General features: G+C 37.6%; 1 protein-coding gene across 1 annotated transcript in view; it reads left to right on the top strand.

The window, feature by feature from the left end:
- Nucleotides 1-13,565, top strand: part of APPBP2 (amyloid beta precursor protein binding protein 2) — a 33,142-nt gene that overhangs the window by 12,560 nt on the left and 7,017 nt on the right. The window contains exons 3-11 of the mRNA XM_019511115.1: nt 1,975-2,126; nt 2,843-2,966; nt 7,429-7,597; nt 8,849-8,938; nt 9,482-9,549; nt 9,625-9,730; nt 10,677-10,801; nt 11,055-11,140; nt 12,868-13,058. Coding sequence (XP_019366660.1) covers nt 1,975-2,126; nt 2,843-2,966; nt 7,429-7,597; nt 8,849-8,938; nt 9,482-9,549; nt 9,625-9,730; nt 10,677-10,801; nt 11,055-11,140; nt 12,868-13,058 — 1,111 coding nt within the window. The remainder of the gene's footprint in view (nt 1-1,974; nt 2,127-2,842; nt 2,967-7,428; nt 7,598-8,848; nt 8,939-9,481; nt 9,550-9,624; nt 9,731-10,676; nt 10,802-11,054; nt 11,141-12,867; nt 13,059-13,565) is intronic.

The following is a 13,565-nucleotide window of genomic DNA, read 5'->3' as shown; positions in this document are numbered from 1 at the left end:
TTTTTTTTTTTTTTGTTTTTTTTTTTGAACATGTGCATTTGTGTATCTTTTCAGCTGATACTTTCAAGTACACGCTTCCATATTCTGGGAGTCAAGTATGTCAGGGATTCTAAAGTAAATCTGGTCTTAATCCTGGCAAGCACTTCCCTATTTTCCCCAGAGCCAGAAATGGTCTAAATATGTGCCTAATGGGGTGACTGTCAGGAGTACAGTTTTGTTTTGCTTGCCTGGTTCTTGGTACTGTCTTGTACTAAACTGTAGCTAGGAAAATAGTTATATCAGTAAGCAGTATTTTTTTTCAGGTTTCTCAGGTGAGTTTAAGACCTCTTATGGTAATTTTGAAACAATTGCTTTAACTGATGGATGTCTGTAGAAGAAACTTGAATTTCAACCCTCTCCTAAATGGGAATCTTAGACATTCAGGTCCCTTTCATCTGCAGTTGCCACACACAGCCTAACAACCCTCTCGGTAACCAGATGTGGTAAGATTACACTGCCACCACTGTCTCACTGGATTTATATCATTCAGGGCAAGGAAACCTCCTGACCCCTTTTTATAGTATGGAGAGAACATACTTGATACCTAAGGCAGTTAGGTTATTGTCATTCCCTTCCCTTTAAATATATTGCAGTGCTTCATATATAAGGTTTATATGGCGTACGATAAAAAGTAATTATGTCTAATTATTCTAAAGACCACTCCTAAAGGATAAATTAAATGGTGTGGGAGTGGAGGAAAAATACGTGATTTAAACAAGGAAATATACAGCTATGTTGTAAATAAGAGAGACAGAGACATCATTGCATGCAACACTGAAGACAATGTAAAAAAATCACTAAGAGGGGGGGAAAAATAAAGTAACTCATGCTGTGTTTTAGATTCAAATTTTTTGGGTGTTCAGCTCTAATCCTTCCTGCCTGGTCTTAAACTGGGAAAATATCCCCTTTGCCCTCTAGATCTTATGCTTAACTGATGACTGCTATAACTCTCTTCCAGCTTTGCAGAAGGGCTTTTGAATTCCAGGTCTTGGTTCTTTTATATAATCTGTAAATTTGTAGGTAAACGGGTAAAACCATTAAAAGCTCTGTTTGGCATTTGGTCACCCAAATGAATTCTTTGTTAGTCTTACTCAACTGAAATATGCTAGACATGAATCCTGCGGTTGCTTTGGCAACTCTCCAGTGTTGTCTTAAAGGTTCCAGGACTGCAAGTCTTGATTCTTCCTTTCCCACACTGAATGCAAAGATTACATGTGAAGGATGTAAATCAGATCAATAAGAGTGTAGCGGATGCACATGTATATGTATAATATATTTATTAAAGATCTGCCTATCTATGCCCTGCCACTTCCAAATGTTTATCTAACAAACTAATAGGAACAATGTCTTAAGATGAGGCATTCCATCTCTGTGACGGGCCCATTCTATCCAATCATGTTTATAACCAGCTTCTTCAGGCCTTATTCATTATATCCAAAATAAGGTGTGGCTTTTTTTTTTAAATATTGGCTGCCTTTTATTTTTTCTTCCTGGCCTTGTTCTTGATGACTCTACTACTATTAGTTTTTTTCCCAAGGGTCTTAAGTTGGAAACAAGGGATCCTGTTGTATTTCACTTGTGTGAAAGTGGCTTTCAGTTGCAGTTCAAATAATAGCTCATTTGCTTTTTTATAAATCTGTCAGAAATGTTATTTTGCTGACTTAAAAATGATATGTGGTGGTGGCTTCTGTTTCAAGGACCTTGGTATCCTATGCATATAAAATAAATGTATGCAGTGCCCTTGAAGAACTTCAGTACTGGCCTTGAATACTTCAATGTGTTGGTCTTGGGCACAGTTTTCAGTATTTTAGAGTTCTGTTGGCATTTATGACTTATTCACAGTTGCATCTGTTGTACCAAAGAGCCTGCACCCTAGAATTCTTTCAAAATGCATCTCTTCTTTAATAAATATGTTCTCTTTTTCTTTCCTTTCAGGCATCTACTTCATCATTGTTTTCAGGCTTTGATGGATCATGGAGTAAAAGTTGCCTCTGTACTGGCCTATTCATTCAGTCGACGGTGTTCCTACATAGCAGAATCAGATTCTGCTGTAAAAGAAAAAGCAATCCAGATTGGTTTTGTTTTAGGTAATGCAATGACAATAACTAAGACTATTTAATTATGATGCTTTAGTTTAAATTGCACTCCATGAAACACAGAGAGAAGTAAATATTTTTAAATCTTTTCTTTAAAACATTATAACTGAATACGCATGGGTTTGAAATGCGAGACTATATTTAAAAAGTATAGGGTTTTTTATACTGTGTGTATAGCAGTATGTGCTACTTTGTCAGAATCTGACAAGAACTAGAGAGTAGGTTACTTTTGCAAATTACACCTTTTGATTAACAGAGAAATGTTTTGAAAGTAGGTTTACAAAAAGTCTTTACAGTGCATATGTTCAGTGTATTAATTTTACATTTCTTCCCCCAGTTTTCTGTCACAACACACATGCACATGCGCACACACCAATGAGCATGATTTGACCGAGAGACTCCTACATCCTCTTCCAAACCTGAGCCTTGTAAAGTGGAAGCATTCTGGGATCTACATGCTCTACGTGCAGTTTTATATGCAACATTTCTTGTAAATACCTGTAGGAATGGGCTCTCTGCAGGCTCCTTCCCAGATTGTTTTAGAGCTGCCTTTCTGTATCTTGGTGCAGGCATAGGATACCCACTTCTTGTTTTCTTCAGTCTGTGGTGAAACAGCTAATTGGAACAAATGTCATGAGCTAAAACTAAATTTTGTCATCTTACAACAGCGTGTTAATGGGCAGTTTCATTTGCTCTTGAATTTCTAGGAGGATTCCTGTCAGATGCTGGCTGGTATAGTGATGCTGAGAAGGTGTTTCTTTCCTGCCTTCAGTTATGCGCCCTTCACGATGAAATATTTCATTGGTTTCGTGCAGTAGAATGTTGTGTAAGGTAAGTTTGGACTTAAATTACCATTAGCCCTTTCAAGAACAGTTGGTCTCGTGTATTGGAGAGTTCTGAAGACATCCTCGTATAAATTTAAGAGGCTCTTTTCATTGCATCCCTGAATTCCTTACTGGTTGACCTGTTTAAAACAAACATCAGTCTGTGGAGAACTCATGCTAAAAAGCTCTGAAGACCTGAGGCTCTGTCCTTGGAATCTTAATGCCTATTTGTTGATCTGTGGTTCTTACAATAAGCAACACAAGGATGAGTGTTACTTTTCCCCAGGTAACCAGAAGTTCGTTCATTATATGTTTGCAGGAATTTAATACTGAAGTCCTGCAAGGGGGTCATTGGGGATATTAAATTGTGTGTCATGTTTTGTGTTGTTTTCTATTTGTTTTACCTTCAGGTCAATAGCATGACACGCATCTAAGTGTGATAGAGCCCACAAGCAAGAACCTGTGTACAGTTCACCAGTAGTTTTCCTTTCACGAGGCAGGGAAAAGCTAATACAAAGCTAGCAGTGGGATGTATGGACAATGTTTCTGTGCTGCAAATATAACAATACAGTTGCACTGTTTAGGACACAAGATTGTTTAGGGTTTTTTTATTGCTATTGTGGACCACATTGAGTATCTTTCGACATTGTTACGGACCAGTATTATAACCCACATAATTATGGAATGCTGTTTTTCTTTTCATGCTGGCAAAAACGATATCAGTCTGGTGTTGGAATACAGATATTCCTAAACATAATAATTGAGTTATGCTAGAATAAAGCCAACCATGACTTCTGTAGTGTAGACAGGATCTTGGCTTTCAGTATGAAATCCCTTAAGGCAAAAGCATGGTAGAGGAAATGCTTTTTCATGTTCAAGCATATTGGCAAACAATAAAATAATGGTACAAAAATGCACTGAATTGGTAAGTTAAATTTCAGCTGTATCAAATAATGATACTGAGAAGCTCATTCACAAGTGGTGTACACAGCACTTAAAAATCCTCTTTGTTTTGGGAACAGTACATGTACATAGTTGAAAGGCATGAGGCAGTAAGGTGAATTAGTTGGTGTAACCATCCCTTCAGACTGTGCAGTTCCCTGCTCTCCTAACTTTGCCTCCATTTTTAGAAAGAAGTTGGACTTCAAATATTCTTTTTTTAAAAAACAAAATCAAATCTGGCCTTTTGGATTTCTCAGATCCATTGCACAGACTCTTGACATCACTCTACTAAAACTGGCTCCTAATGGTCTGGAAACTGGAGTTCAATCTGTGCAAGTGATTCTTGCACATAAAACTACTTTCTCTGCCTTTCCCGTACTTTGAAATTAAGAGTTCTTTTGCACGTGATGGCAAAATTAATAATCTTTGGTACCTGAGGATAACATGGTAAGGTAGACACAAACATGGACATTTTGCAAAATTGGATCATACTGTGAGGTTTAACAGTTGCACAGCCCCTCAGAGACGCGCTAAACTTTTTGTTCGTCTCTTCAGAAAGTTGTTTCGAGAACATGGAAACGTGACCATGTTAATAGGTGAAAATGTGGTCATTCCCCAAGAAGCAAGCAAGCATGACTCAATTTGGGAGATGATTCTGATTATTGCCTCTCTCTCTCTTCTACTCCCCTGCCCATGTATCTTAAGTGCCCCAATTGAAAAGAAACAGTGTTTAAAATTAATTTACTTGGAGACGTGCACATTTTGATGGTCAGGTTCCTATTTCTAGTGTGGTTCCGCACATCATATTGTTGCACTTCTCATAGTTCCAGTATTGTGCAGTTTTTTTTCTTTACCATTTAACATATATTTAGAAACTATGTTCTTCTGCACTGAACTCGGTGGGTGTTTTGACATGTGCTTCGGATGGGGGGACGGGGCACTTTAATTAGGGCGACTCGGAGAGCCTCTCTAATTAAAGCGCCCACTGCATCTCTTGTATCAGTGTGCCCTTACTTCAAAATGGCGGCAGGGCCGCTTTAACTAAAGGTTGTCAAACAAGCTTCAGTTAAAGTGCCTCTGCTGCGATTTTTGAAGCGTGGGGATGCTGATGCATAAGATGTGAGACTGCTAGAGTTGACTTATTTGCTAATGAACACTAAGAAAATTCTGGGGAAAATGAAATTTTGGTGCTTAAGGAACAAAAAAAAATAATAATTTAGATTTCAAGTGGGACTGATTTCTTCCCCCCCCGGTGTTCTTTTTGCATTGGATTTTATAAATGGCAACATATTTTTAAATATGATTTTTTTTTTTTAAAGAAATGTGGTTTCAGGGTATGGTTGTTTGAAATTTGCTTATTTTATGTAGCGCAGCTAGTGGTACTGGGGATGTGTGTTGCTATGAAGAACAGTTAGAAACGTGATTCTTTGATTGTTCCATGTTGTATGTTCCATCATGTAAGAGGCCACCCTTTGCCTGCAAAAATACTTTTGAAATATGTATTTTAATTTGAATGCATGCAAAGTTTCCTTGGCATGAACTAGTGGTGGCATTTTCCCTGGTACATTTTAATAAGATTAAATTGACGGGTACTTTTTGGCAGCACTGTATTGATGCAGAAAGCATATGCAGCTGTAACTTTTAGATCTTTTACTCTAATGGGCACAGGATCTTCAATTAAGAAAAAGGAGGATCATCCAGTCAGAAGTCTCTTCCATTTCCCCTTTTCCCTCCTTTCACAGTGCGAGAGAATCCACCTCATTTCAAACGAGTTCACGTTATGGCTTCAGAGTACTGACGGATCGTAGTTTCAAAGGATTAGCCCCTATTTTTCAGTACACTACATTCAGTTTCACTCTGCTTTTATTGTATATTTTTATTTCCTTCTGTAGATTTGTCCTCTTTATTTGCTAGGTTTTCTTAGTCACTGTCAAAATATGTTATCCCTTTCGTAGTAATGATTTTCCAGGAGGAAGAGAAGTTTATCTTCCAGGAACTCACTGCATGTTCCAGAAGGTAGGCCTTTGCAGTTGCAGATAGGCAGCTGTCTCTTTCTGTCATCTGATAGATAAAGCAATAGTTCTGCCCGCTAGGCTTAGCATATGAGGCACTGAATAAGTGCTGGCTTACATTTACAGAAAACCTTTTTTGTTTTAAATAGATACCAGGAACTGGAATTGTTAGCGTAGTGAGAAAAGGTTTCAGCACTGCTGTACTAGTCTGTATCTGGCAGCACTGTCTCCTGACGCGATCGTTAATCCTACAGATCAAAACCTATCAAAGCTAGCATGGGGCAGGCATGTCAGACGTGTTTGGTACCCTGGGCCCAATCTGGAGGGCAGGGTTCTTTGCAGGCTAGATCCAAACCCATCTCTGGCAGTCGAACAAGTGGCAATGTTGGTTGATGGAGCTGTCCCCGCTTAAATGTGGGCCATTGCCAAAATGTGTCCCCCAGCGGGGCTTCATACCTTGGATTTTGGTGGCAGGCCCCACCCTGAATTTCTGCCCCTCCGGGAGCTAAGCCCTATCTTTGATACCCTTGGCATAGGGCATTAAGAGAGAACCTTGAGTTTTTGATCTTCTGTGTATCTGACTTGAGTTCCAGAGACTATCTTACTGCATCTGAGCCTAACTCTGCGGGTACCTAAGGATTAGCAACTCTTGAGCAGTTATTTCAAGATAATTGTTAAAGTCTCACAGACTAACTCAGTGTGAGAACTGGTGTTTTCCTTCTCTCATTTAGATAATTTACTTGGACTTTACTGTTGCCTCCTTATTGTTCTTGAATACATCCTACAACCTCGAAGCGAGTTGCATCTTCTAGTCATTCAGAGGTGCTGCAGGAAAAACGCTTCTTCCTTCCTAGTGGCATTCTTGTTCTGGGATAGTAAAGATTACTATCAATAACAGTGTGTGCCTGGAGGCACCAATATGCTATCAAGGTCATACTTCACGCAAATCTTGTATCGAGACTAAACAATATTATCATCCCTACCCTTCCAAATAGGCGTTTTTTCTTTCTCACTAATATTGTTTCAGTTGCAGCAAGGCTGTAGTGAAAGCCTTCCATAAAATAACTTTTTGGTTTTGTTTGACACTTAGAATGCCATTTAAAATAAAGATTGGATGCCAGCATGCACTTGTAGAAGAAACCAGGGAGCATCAGATGCAGGAATGCAAAGAGAATCAACTGTCATTTTCTGTTTCTATGTCTGTCTTGCTTAGAGTTGTATTCATGTTGGGCAGAATGTGTTTTATTAAGGGTACAAAAAAGAAAACCACCCCGAGTATGACTGAGGGATTAAATGTTTAACATGCTTGAACCAGTAACCATTCTTGTTTAAGGCACAACAAGGTGTGAAATGCATTGGATTCAAAACAGGTGTTGTTTTGTGGAGTGGCAGTAACCCAATTCCAGTGTAATTTAGCTGATCAGATTATAGATGTGTAATAACCCTGTAGATTGGAGCAGATTATACAAAGTCATTTAAAAAAGTTTCAAGACTTCTCATATATTTTTTCCTAAGGTTGCTGCATGTTCGAAATGGCAATTGTAAATACCACCTGGGAGAAGAAACATTCAAACTAGCGCAGTCTTACATGGACAAACTTGCAAAACATGGTCAACAAGCCAACAAAGCAGCGCTCTATGGGGAACTGTGTGCACTACTCTTTGCAAAGAGCCATTATGATGAAGTGAGTGGGGCTGGTTTGTTTTCAGGGGACTTCTGATAAACTGTATAATGACTCCTTAATACGGGCTCAGTAGGTAGCTTGGATTTCTTCTGGCAAAGGTTGAGTCTCAAATTTACATTACTTGGTAGCAACTGAAAAACATTTAGTTTGAGGCGTTTGTTTCTGTTTTCCATTGGAGAAAACTTTATATACCATTAAAATAGCATGTGGTACTAGTATGTCGTGGTGGGAACTGACATTCTTTACCTGTAAGCTGTTGTTTAGTTAGCACAAACCACAAGGAGCCTTATTACTTTCTGAACAAAACTCCTATTAATTTTTAATGGAGTCTTGAATGAACTACAGCTGGGCTCTAGTACACAAAAGTACACTGGTAATGTGCAGAAAACTATTTAAAAAATTGCCTTCCTGGGATCTGACTGCCAAATCCACAGTTGCCTGTAACTTCTTAAAATGTGTGTCACGGTAATTATGCAAATAATTATATAGCAAGAGGTAGTCTATGGCCTTGTAATTGGGAAACACAGAACAAAACTAGTGTTTCATTCAGCCATTTTCTGCAAAATCTGATTTTTAGCAAACCTGTTAAACTATGATTTTACTTGGTTCCAAAATAGTCTAATACTGACTAAAAGATCTTAGTTGCATGGGGCCTGGAAACATTTGAAACTGATATTGCCAAAGACAAAAAGAAGTTAATCCATTATAAAGTTATTGAAGTGTCTGTTTAGAATAATATTAGCAAGTATTTAACAATTAATTTCTTTAGCTTATGAGTTGAAACTTTAGACAGCTCTTCAGGAATTGTGTTTTGAATAAATTTAATTCAAGGTAATTAAGTAGAAATGGGTAGCTGGTCTCTCTAAGCAGAACTCAGTCATCTTTACCTTTCTTTCTTTTTTGAAGAAAGGTAGAGCATTTACCTGTTTGAGAAATGGACCAGGCCATGATACTGGGTGTAGGACTGCATGGTCTTCAAGAGTCCTGAGTCCTTTTCCTAGCTGTCACTGACTTTCTGAACAAATCAATCTAGTTACTTCATTTGATTGCCATCTCTTGCACTTTCCAGCTATAAACTTAAGAAGAATCAAGCAATAAGGCTTGAATGAGATTTAGCAATTTAATTTTTAAGCCAAAAGGCGATCCCTAAACAAAGAATTTTTATTATGAGAGACAAATAGTATTTTCTTAAGGTTTCCACATGATTGAATTCAAAGGTAATGGTATTTAATACAGGCTTTTTGTTTACAGGCTTACAAGTGGTGTATAGAAGCTATGAAGGAAATCACAGTTGGCTTGCCTGTAAAAGTAGTGGTGGATGTTTTAAGACAAGCTTCAAAGGTGAATGGAAAGTTTGCTGATAATTTAGTTGCAAAGAAAATCTATAAAAGCAAGTCTGTTAATGCACTGTAAACCATGTAGAATCTTAGGATAGCGTGTTCCAGTTTATAGTATTATCAAATCTTGTTTGCGGTTTACTGCGCCACCATCAGTTTTATACCTAAAACAAACAACCTGAATTTTTGACCAGAGAAGACATGTCTCTTAGAAATTAAAGCTTTTTTTTCTCTTCTCTGAAATGGAGTTACAGTTCTTTGAAAGAACAACAGTCTCTGCCACAAAGTAGACATTTTGCTTGTACCCCTTGTCTAATTACAGATTAGGTAGAGAATAGCTATGCATTTTTTGTGGCTTATTTCTATTACTGGAAAATATGTTAGTTAATATTATATCTGGGAGGATTTTTTGAGGAATTAAAAAAGGTTTAGTAACTGCACTGAAATTTTGAAACTGAACACCCTAGTTGGTCATTAAGTCGATCAGTAGAACAGAGATGCTTTGAAAAGGCCTGCTCTCACATGTACTGTTTCCTGTCTACTCTAGGCTTGTGTTGTAAAACGTGAATTTAAGAAAGCAGAGCAATTAATAAAGCATGCTGTGTATCTAGCCAGGTACGTAGCATCATTACAATATCGTTCTAAACTGTCTTGCTTATTTCTGGTTATAATACAGTTATGTCTTTACAGGGAGCATTTTGGAGCCAAACACCCAAAATATTCCGACACGTTACTAGACTATGGGTTTTACTTGCTGAATGTAGATAATATATGCCAATCTGTTGCAATTTATCAGGTATGTTGCAGTTACGTGCGTGTTCCATTTCTAACACAGATAAACTAATGTCTATGAAATCTGTGAAATGTCTCAAGTGTTTGTACTCGAGTTTCTGTAATGGCAAATTGGGATGAATGGCTGAGGGTGGGTGGTTGGGGCTGTTTTTAAATGATTGTAACTTTTTGATCAAAATATTGTAGTTAAGAATTTGTTTTTACATTAGCAATGTAGCCATGTATCTTTCCTTCAGCTTGCTAATAGATTGAACTAAAAGTCTGATAAAACTGAGATGGGATTGTATTAAACATAGCGTATCTGATCATATTTGTACATGCTCCAGTTATTAAAGTCAAACTTGGAACTTTTTCTAAGGTGCAGGAGTGCAGTTAGGTATGTGGGGTTTTCCAAACTGGTTTAGTTAAACTAATTTTGGAGATTAGCTAAACATTGTTATGTATTTTGGTTTAAGGATGAGTGGCTTTTAAGCTTAATGTGATGGAAAAACAAGTTCAGTCATTTGAGGCAAGCTGGCACACCATTCTTGAAACAGAGAATGTTTTGTGGGTTCTCTTTAGGATATTAGCTAATTTTTAGAAATTTGCATGCTGTTTTAAAGTGATCTTTCAGAGGCGTTTCCTTTGTTGCCTTAAGAATGGATGATAAACTTCTCAGATGTCCATTTGTGTACACCTTTAAATAGCAAAGTATCCTGTGTTGTAGACTTGAATGTATATAGTTTTAAGGGAGCGTTTGTTTTGCAAAACGACAGCTCCGTAGGTAGTGTTGCTTAGCAAAACAAAATTAATTCCTACTTTTGTTACAAACTTTCACTACACAGGGGGAATAATATCTCAACACACGCTTTCCTTCCAGAGCCAGTAGTTCTTTAGATTACAAAAAAACACGGAAATTCAGGAAGGGTTTACAATACAACTGATAAGCTTTTTGTTGTGACTATTTTCAGACAGCTCTTGATATCAGACAGTCAGTGTTTGGAGGAAAAAACATCCATGTAGCCACAGCCCATGAAGATTTAGCTTATTCTTCTTATGTGCACCAGTATAGTTCTGGAAAATTTGACAATGCGCTGTAAGTACAATTGTGGATACATACTGAAAAAAATGTTGGGAGCAAATTTCATGCTGTAACTAGGGCAAAATGTACTTTATAAGTTATACAAGTTACAAATAATTTTCATGATAGAATTTTAAATTGGTCCCTTCATTTTAGAGACTCCATATTTTAGAATTGTTTTGTTTCATTTTCTAATTTAAATTATTTGACTCTTAACTTTTCAGAAGTCAAAATTCAATAAAAATATGCGCTTTTGAACTTGTTTCAGATTCCATGCTGAACGTGCTATTGGCATTATCACCCACATTCTCCCTGAAGACCATCTTCTTTTGGCCTCTTCCAAGAGAGTTAAAGGTAGCACTCGGTTACAGTACTGAAGCATTATTCATTTAACACTTTACTCATGGAAGTCCATTCAGTTGCATTTTATTTCTGTTCCTTACTAGAAGTAATGCAAGTCATCTTTTCCCACTCTCTGCTAACCATTCTCTTTATGGATGAGGTTATGAAAGCTGTACTTTAAAGATCCTTTCATAAATAGTGAAGATGGAGATAGCTTTAATGATTTCACTTTTGTTTATAAACCCAAAGCTTGTCTTTGAATGTTACATTGTCCAGCGCCAAATTCTCTGTTGGATTTAAAGGACGTTCCAGCTGGGTTGATCAGTTTGTACAGTGGTCTACTGTGGCAGTCAGAGTCTGTAGTTTGATTTCTCTCTTTCTGGGTTGACTGCTATGGATGATTGTCCTTAGCCTTTCTCTAGAAATCAGTATGTAGTTGTAGGACGGTGCTTTTTCCAACTATGGTATGCGTGTCACAGGTAATGTCCGAGAAGGCATGTTTTTTTTTTTTTATCTCTGTGGCAAAGCAGCTATTGAGGCAGGGTTGTTTCTTGTGTGGTGCAACCAAATTCAGGGTTTTTATAGGTTTTTATAAGAGTTTCTTTTCACCACTTATAACATTATGGGTGAAGACTTTGCAATCAAAGTGTTGAGGGAGATAAATACTTTTAGTCTTTCTTTGTCTGACCTGGTAATGAAGTTGTTAGATTTATAGTGAAGGCAAATGATACACATACTCAGAATAATCTGGCCACTATTTTACTCCTAAATAAGAAGCAGGAACATAACCAGCACTCCAGAGGCAGCTGCTGGATAACACTTGACCACTTTATGGTGGAGAAGGCGGCTTATTTTCAGCAGTTGGTTACCTGAGATTAAATTGACCAGACGTGCAGCTATGTGGCATGTTCCACTTAGTAACTATGCAGAATAGTTATTACATTATTTTCAATGGGTAACATTACCCTCAATGTGGTAGATTTACTAGGTGGTAGGTTTAGGCACAGTACATCCATTCCACTTTTTACTGTGTAGCAAAATCAGTTTGTTTATACGACAGACGTAGTGTGTTCCTACGCTCTAGGAAGCTGTACCTAATGTTCCTTAAGCATGAAGGATAGTGTAGCCTGACCCAAGTCCTTTGAAGGGGTCAGAAACCATTTGGGAGGATTATCGCACAGCTATCTTGTGGTTGTGAAATGCTATTATATACTTCCCTCCTTTTCTATGAATTAATAAAAGAAATGTAACTGTTAACTGTAACTGCCTCTGTTTTTCTTTTTCTTTGAAGTCTTTCTTCCTTTGCAGTCTTGTACCTGCCCACTTTTCCAGGCTTTCTGTCCTCTTGGACACTTAAGTTTGCTCATTAGTAAATGATAACTGACCAGCTTAATGCTATGGGCCAACTCTATGAAGAATCTTAATTTTCTTGCATTTTGGTTGTTAAAGAAAGGCTAAAAATGAGAGCTCTGTGTACAATATTTCTTCTCAGCTTTAATGTACTCTGCCAGAACTCCTTTTTTAAATTGTAAACAACCCCTTTTGAAATTTAGCTGGTGAATATGTATTTTGAATGTTTTTGTGTGAATATGACGAAAGGTTGGATTTTTGTACCTCTTTAATGAAAACCGTTCAGAGAGCAAAACCTGATTGGAAGTAACAGAATGCGATAACATTATTTATCTTTAGTTCACATATCTTTGCATCGTTAATGTGATTTTTGTCTCTTCCATATTCAGCACTTATCCTGGAAGAGATTGCAATAGACTGTCACAATAAGGAAACTGAGCAAAGATTACTTCAGGAAGCTCATGATTTGCATCTATCTTCACTCCAGTTAGCTAAAAAAGCCTTTGGGGAATTTAATGTACAGACAGCAAAACACTATGGCAACCTTGGCAGACTTTATCAGTCTATGAGAAAATTTAAGGTCAGTTCAAAATGCTTCTGATTGCTGAGGAATGTCTGTTTGTTATTAAATTTTGAAAAATCACATCCGTAGCTCTAAGAGCAACGCAGCCTACCATTCCATCATAAGAACGGATAAGAATTAACAGCCTCTTCAAAGCCTTCTCAAGTTTTTAATCTAACTGTACCCACAGGTGCTCCCTTGTAAGGAAGTTTATTTAGTGTTTTACTACTCCAAAGCGCTTTACAAATATTAACAAGTTAGTTCCCCCAGTACCCTGAGGAGGTAGGTTGGGACTACCCCCATTTTAAAGATCAGAAAACAGCCTTTTTGTATAGGCTCCCTTTTTCAGAACCCAGAGAACTAGATTTCCCATTTTGTGCCTATGTCACTAGGCTGTGTTCCCTGTTAAGCTCTTAATTGAATGTTACAGGATCTTTCAAACTAATGTGGTTAAGTGTTCAATTGTGTCGCTATTCATTTTTCATGTATAAGAATCTTCCGCCCCCCCCCCCCCCCCCCCCCCCC

This window comes from Gavialis gangeticus, unplaced genomic scaffold (assembly GCF_001723915.1).
Source record: "Gavialis gangeticus isolate Ggan-Ray unplaced genomic scaffold, GavGan_comp1, whole genome shotgun sequence".
Taxonomy (NCBI): Eukaryota; Metazoa; Chordata; order Crocodylia; family Gavialidae; genus Gavialis; species Gavialis gangeticus.
This window is presented reverse-complemented; position numbering and strand designations above follow the sequence as displayed.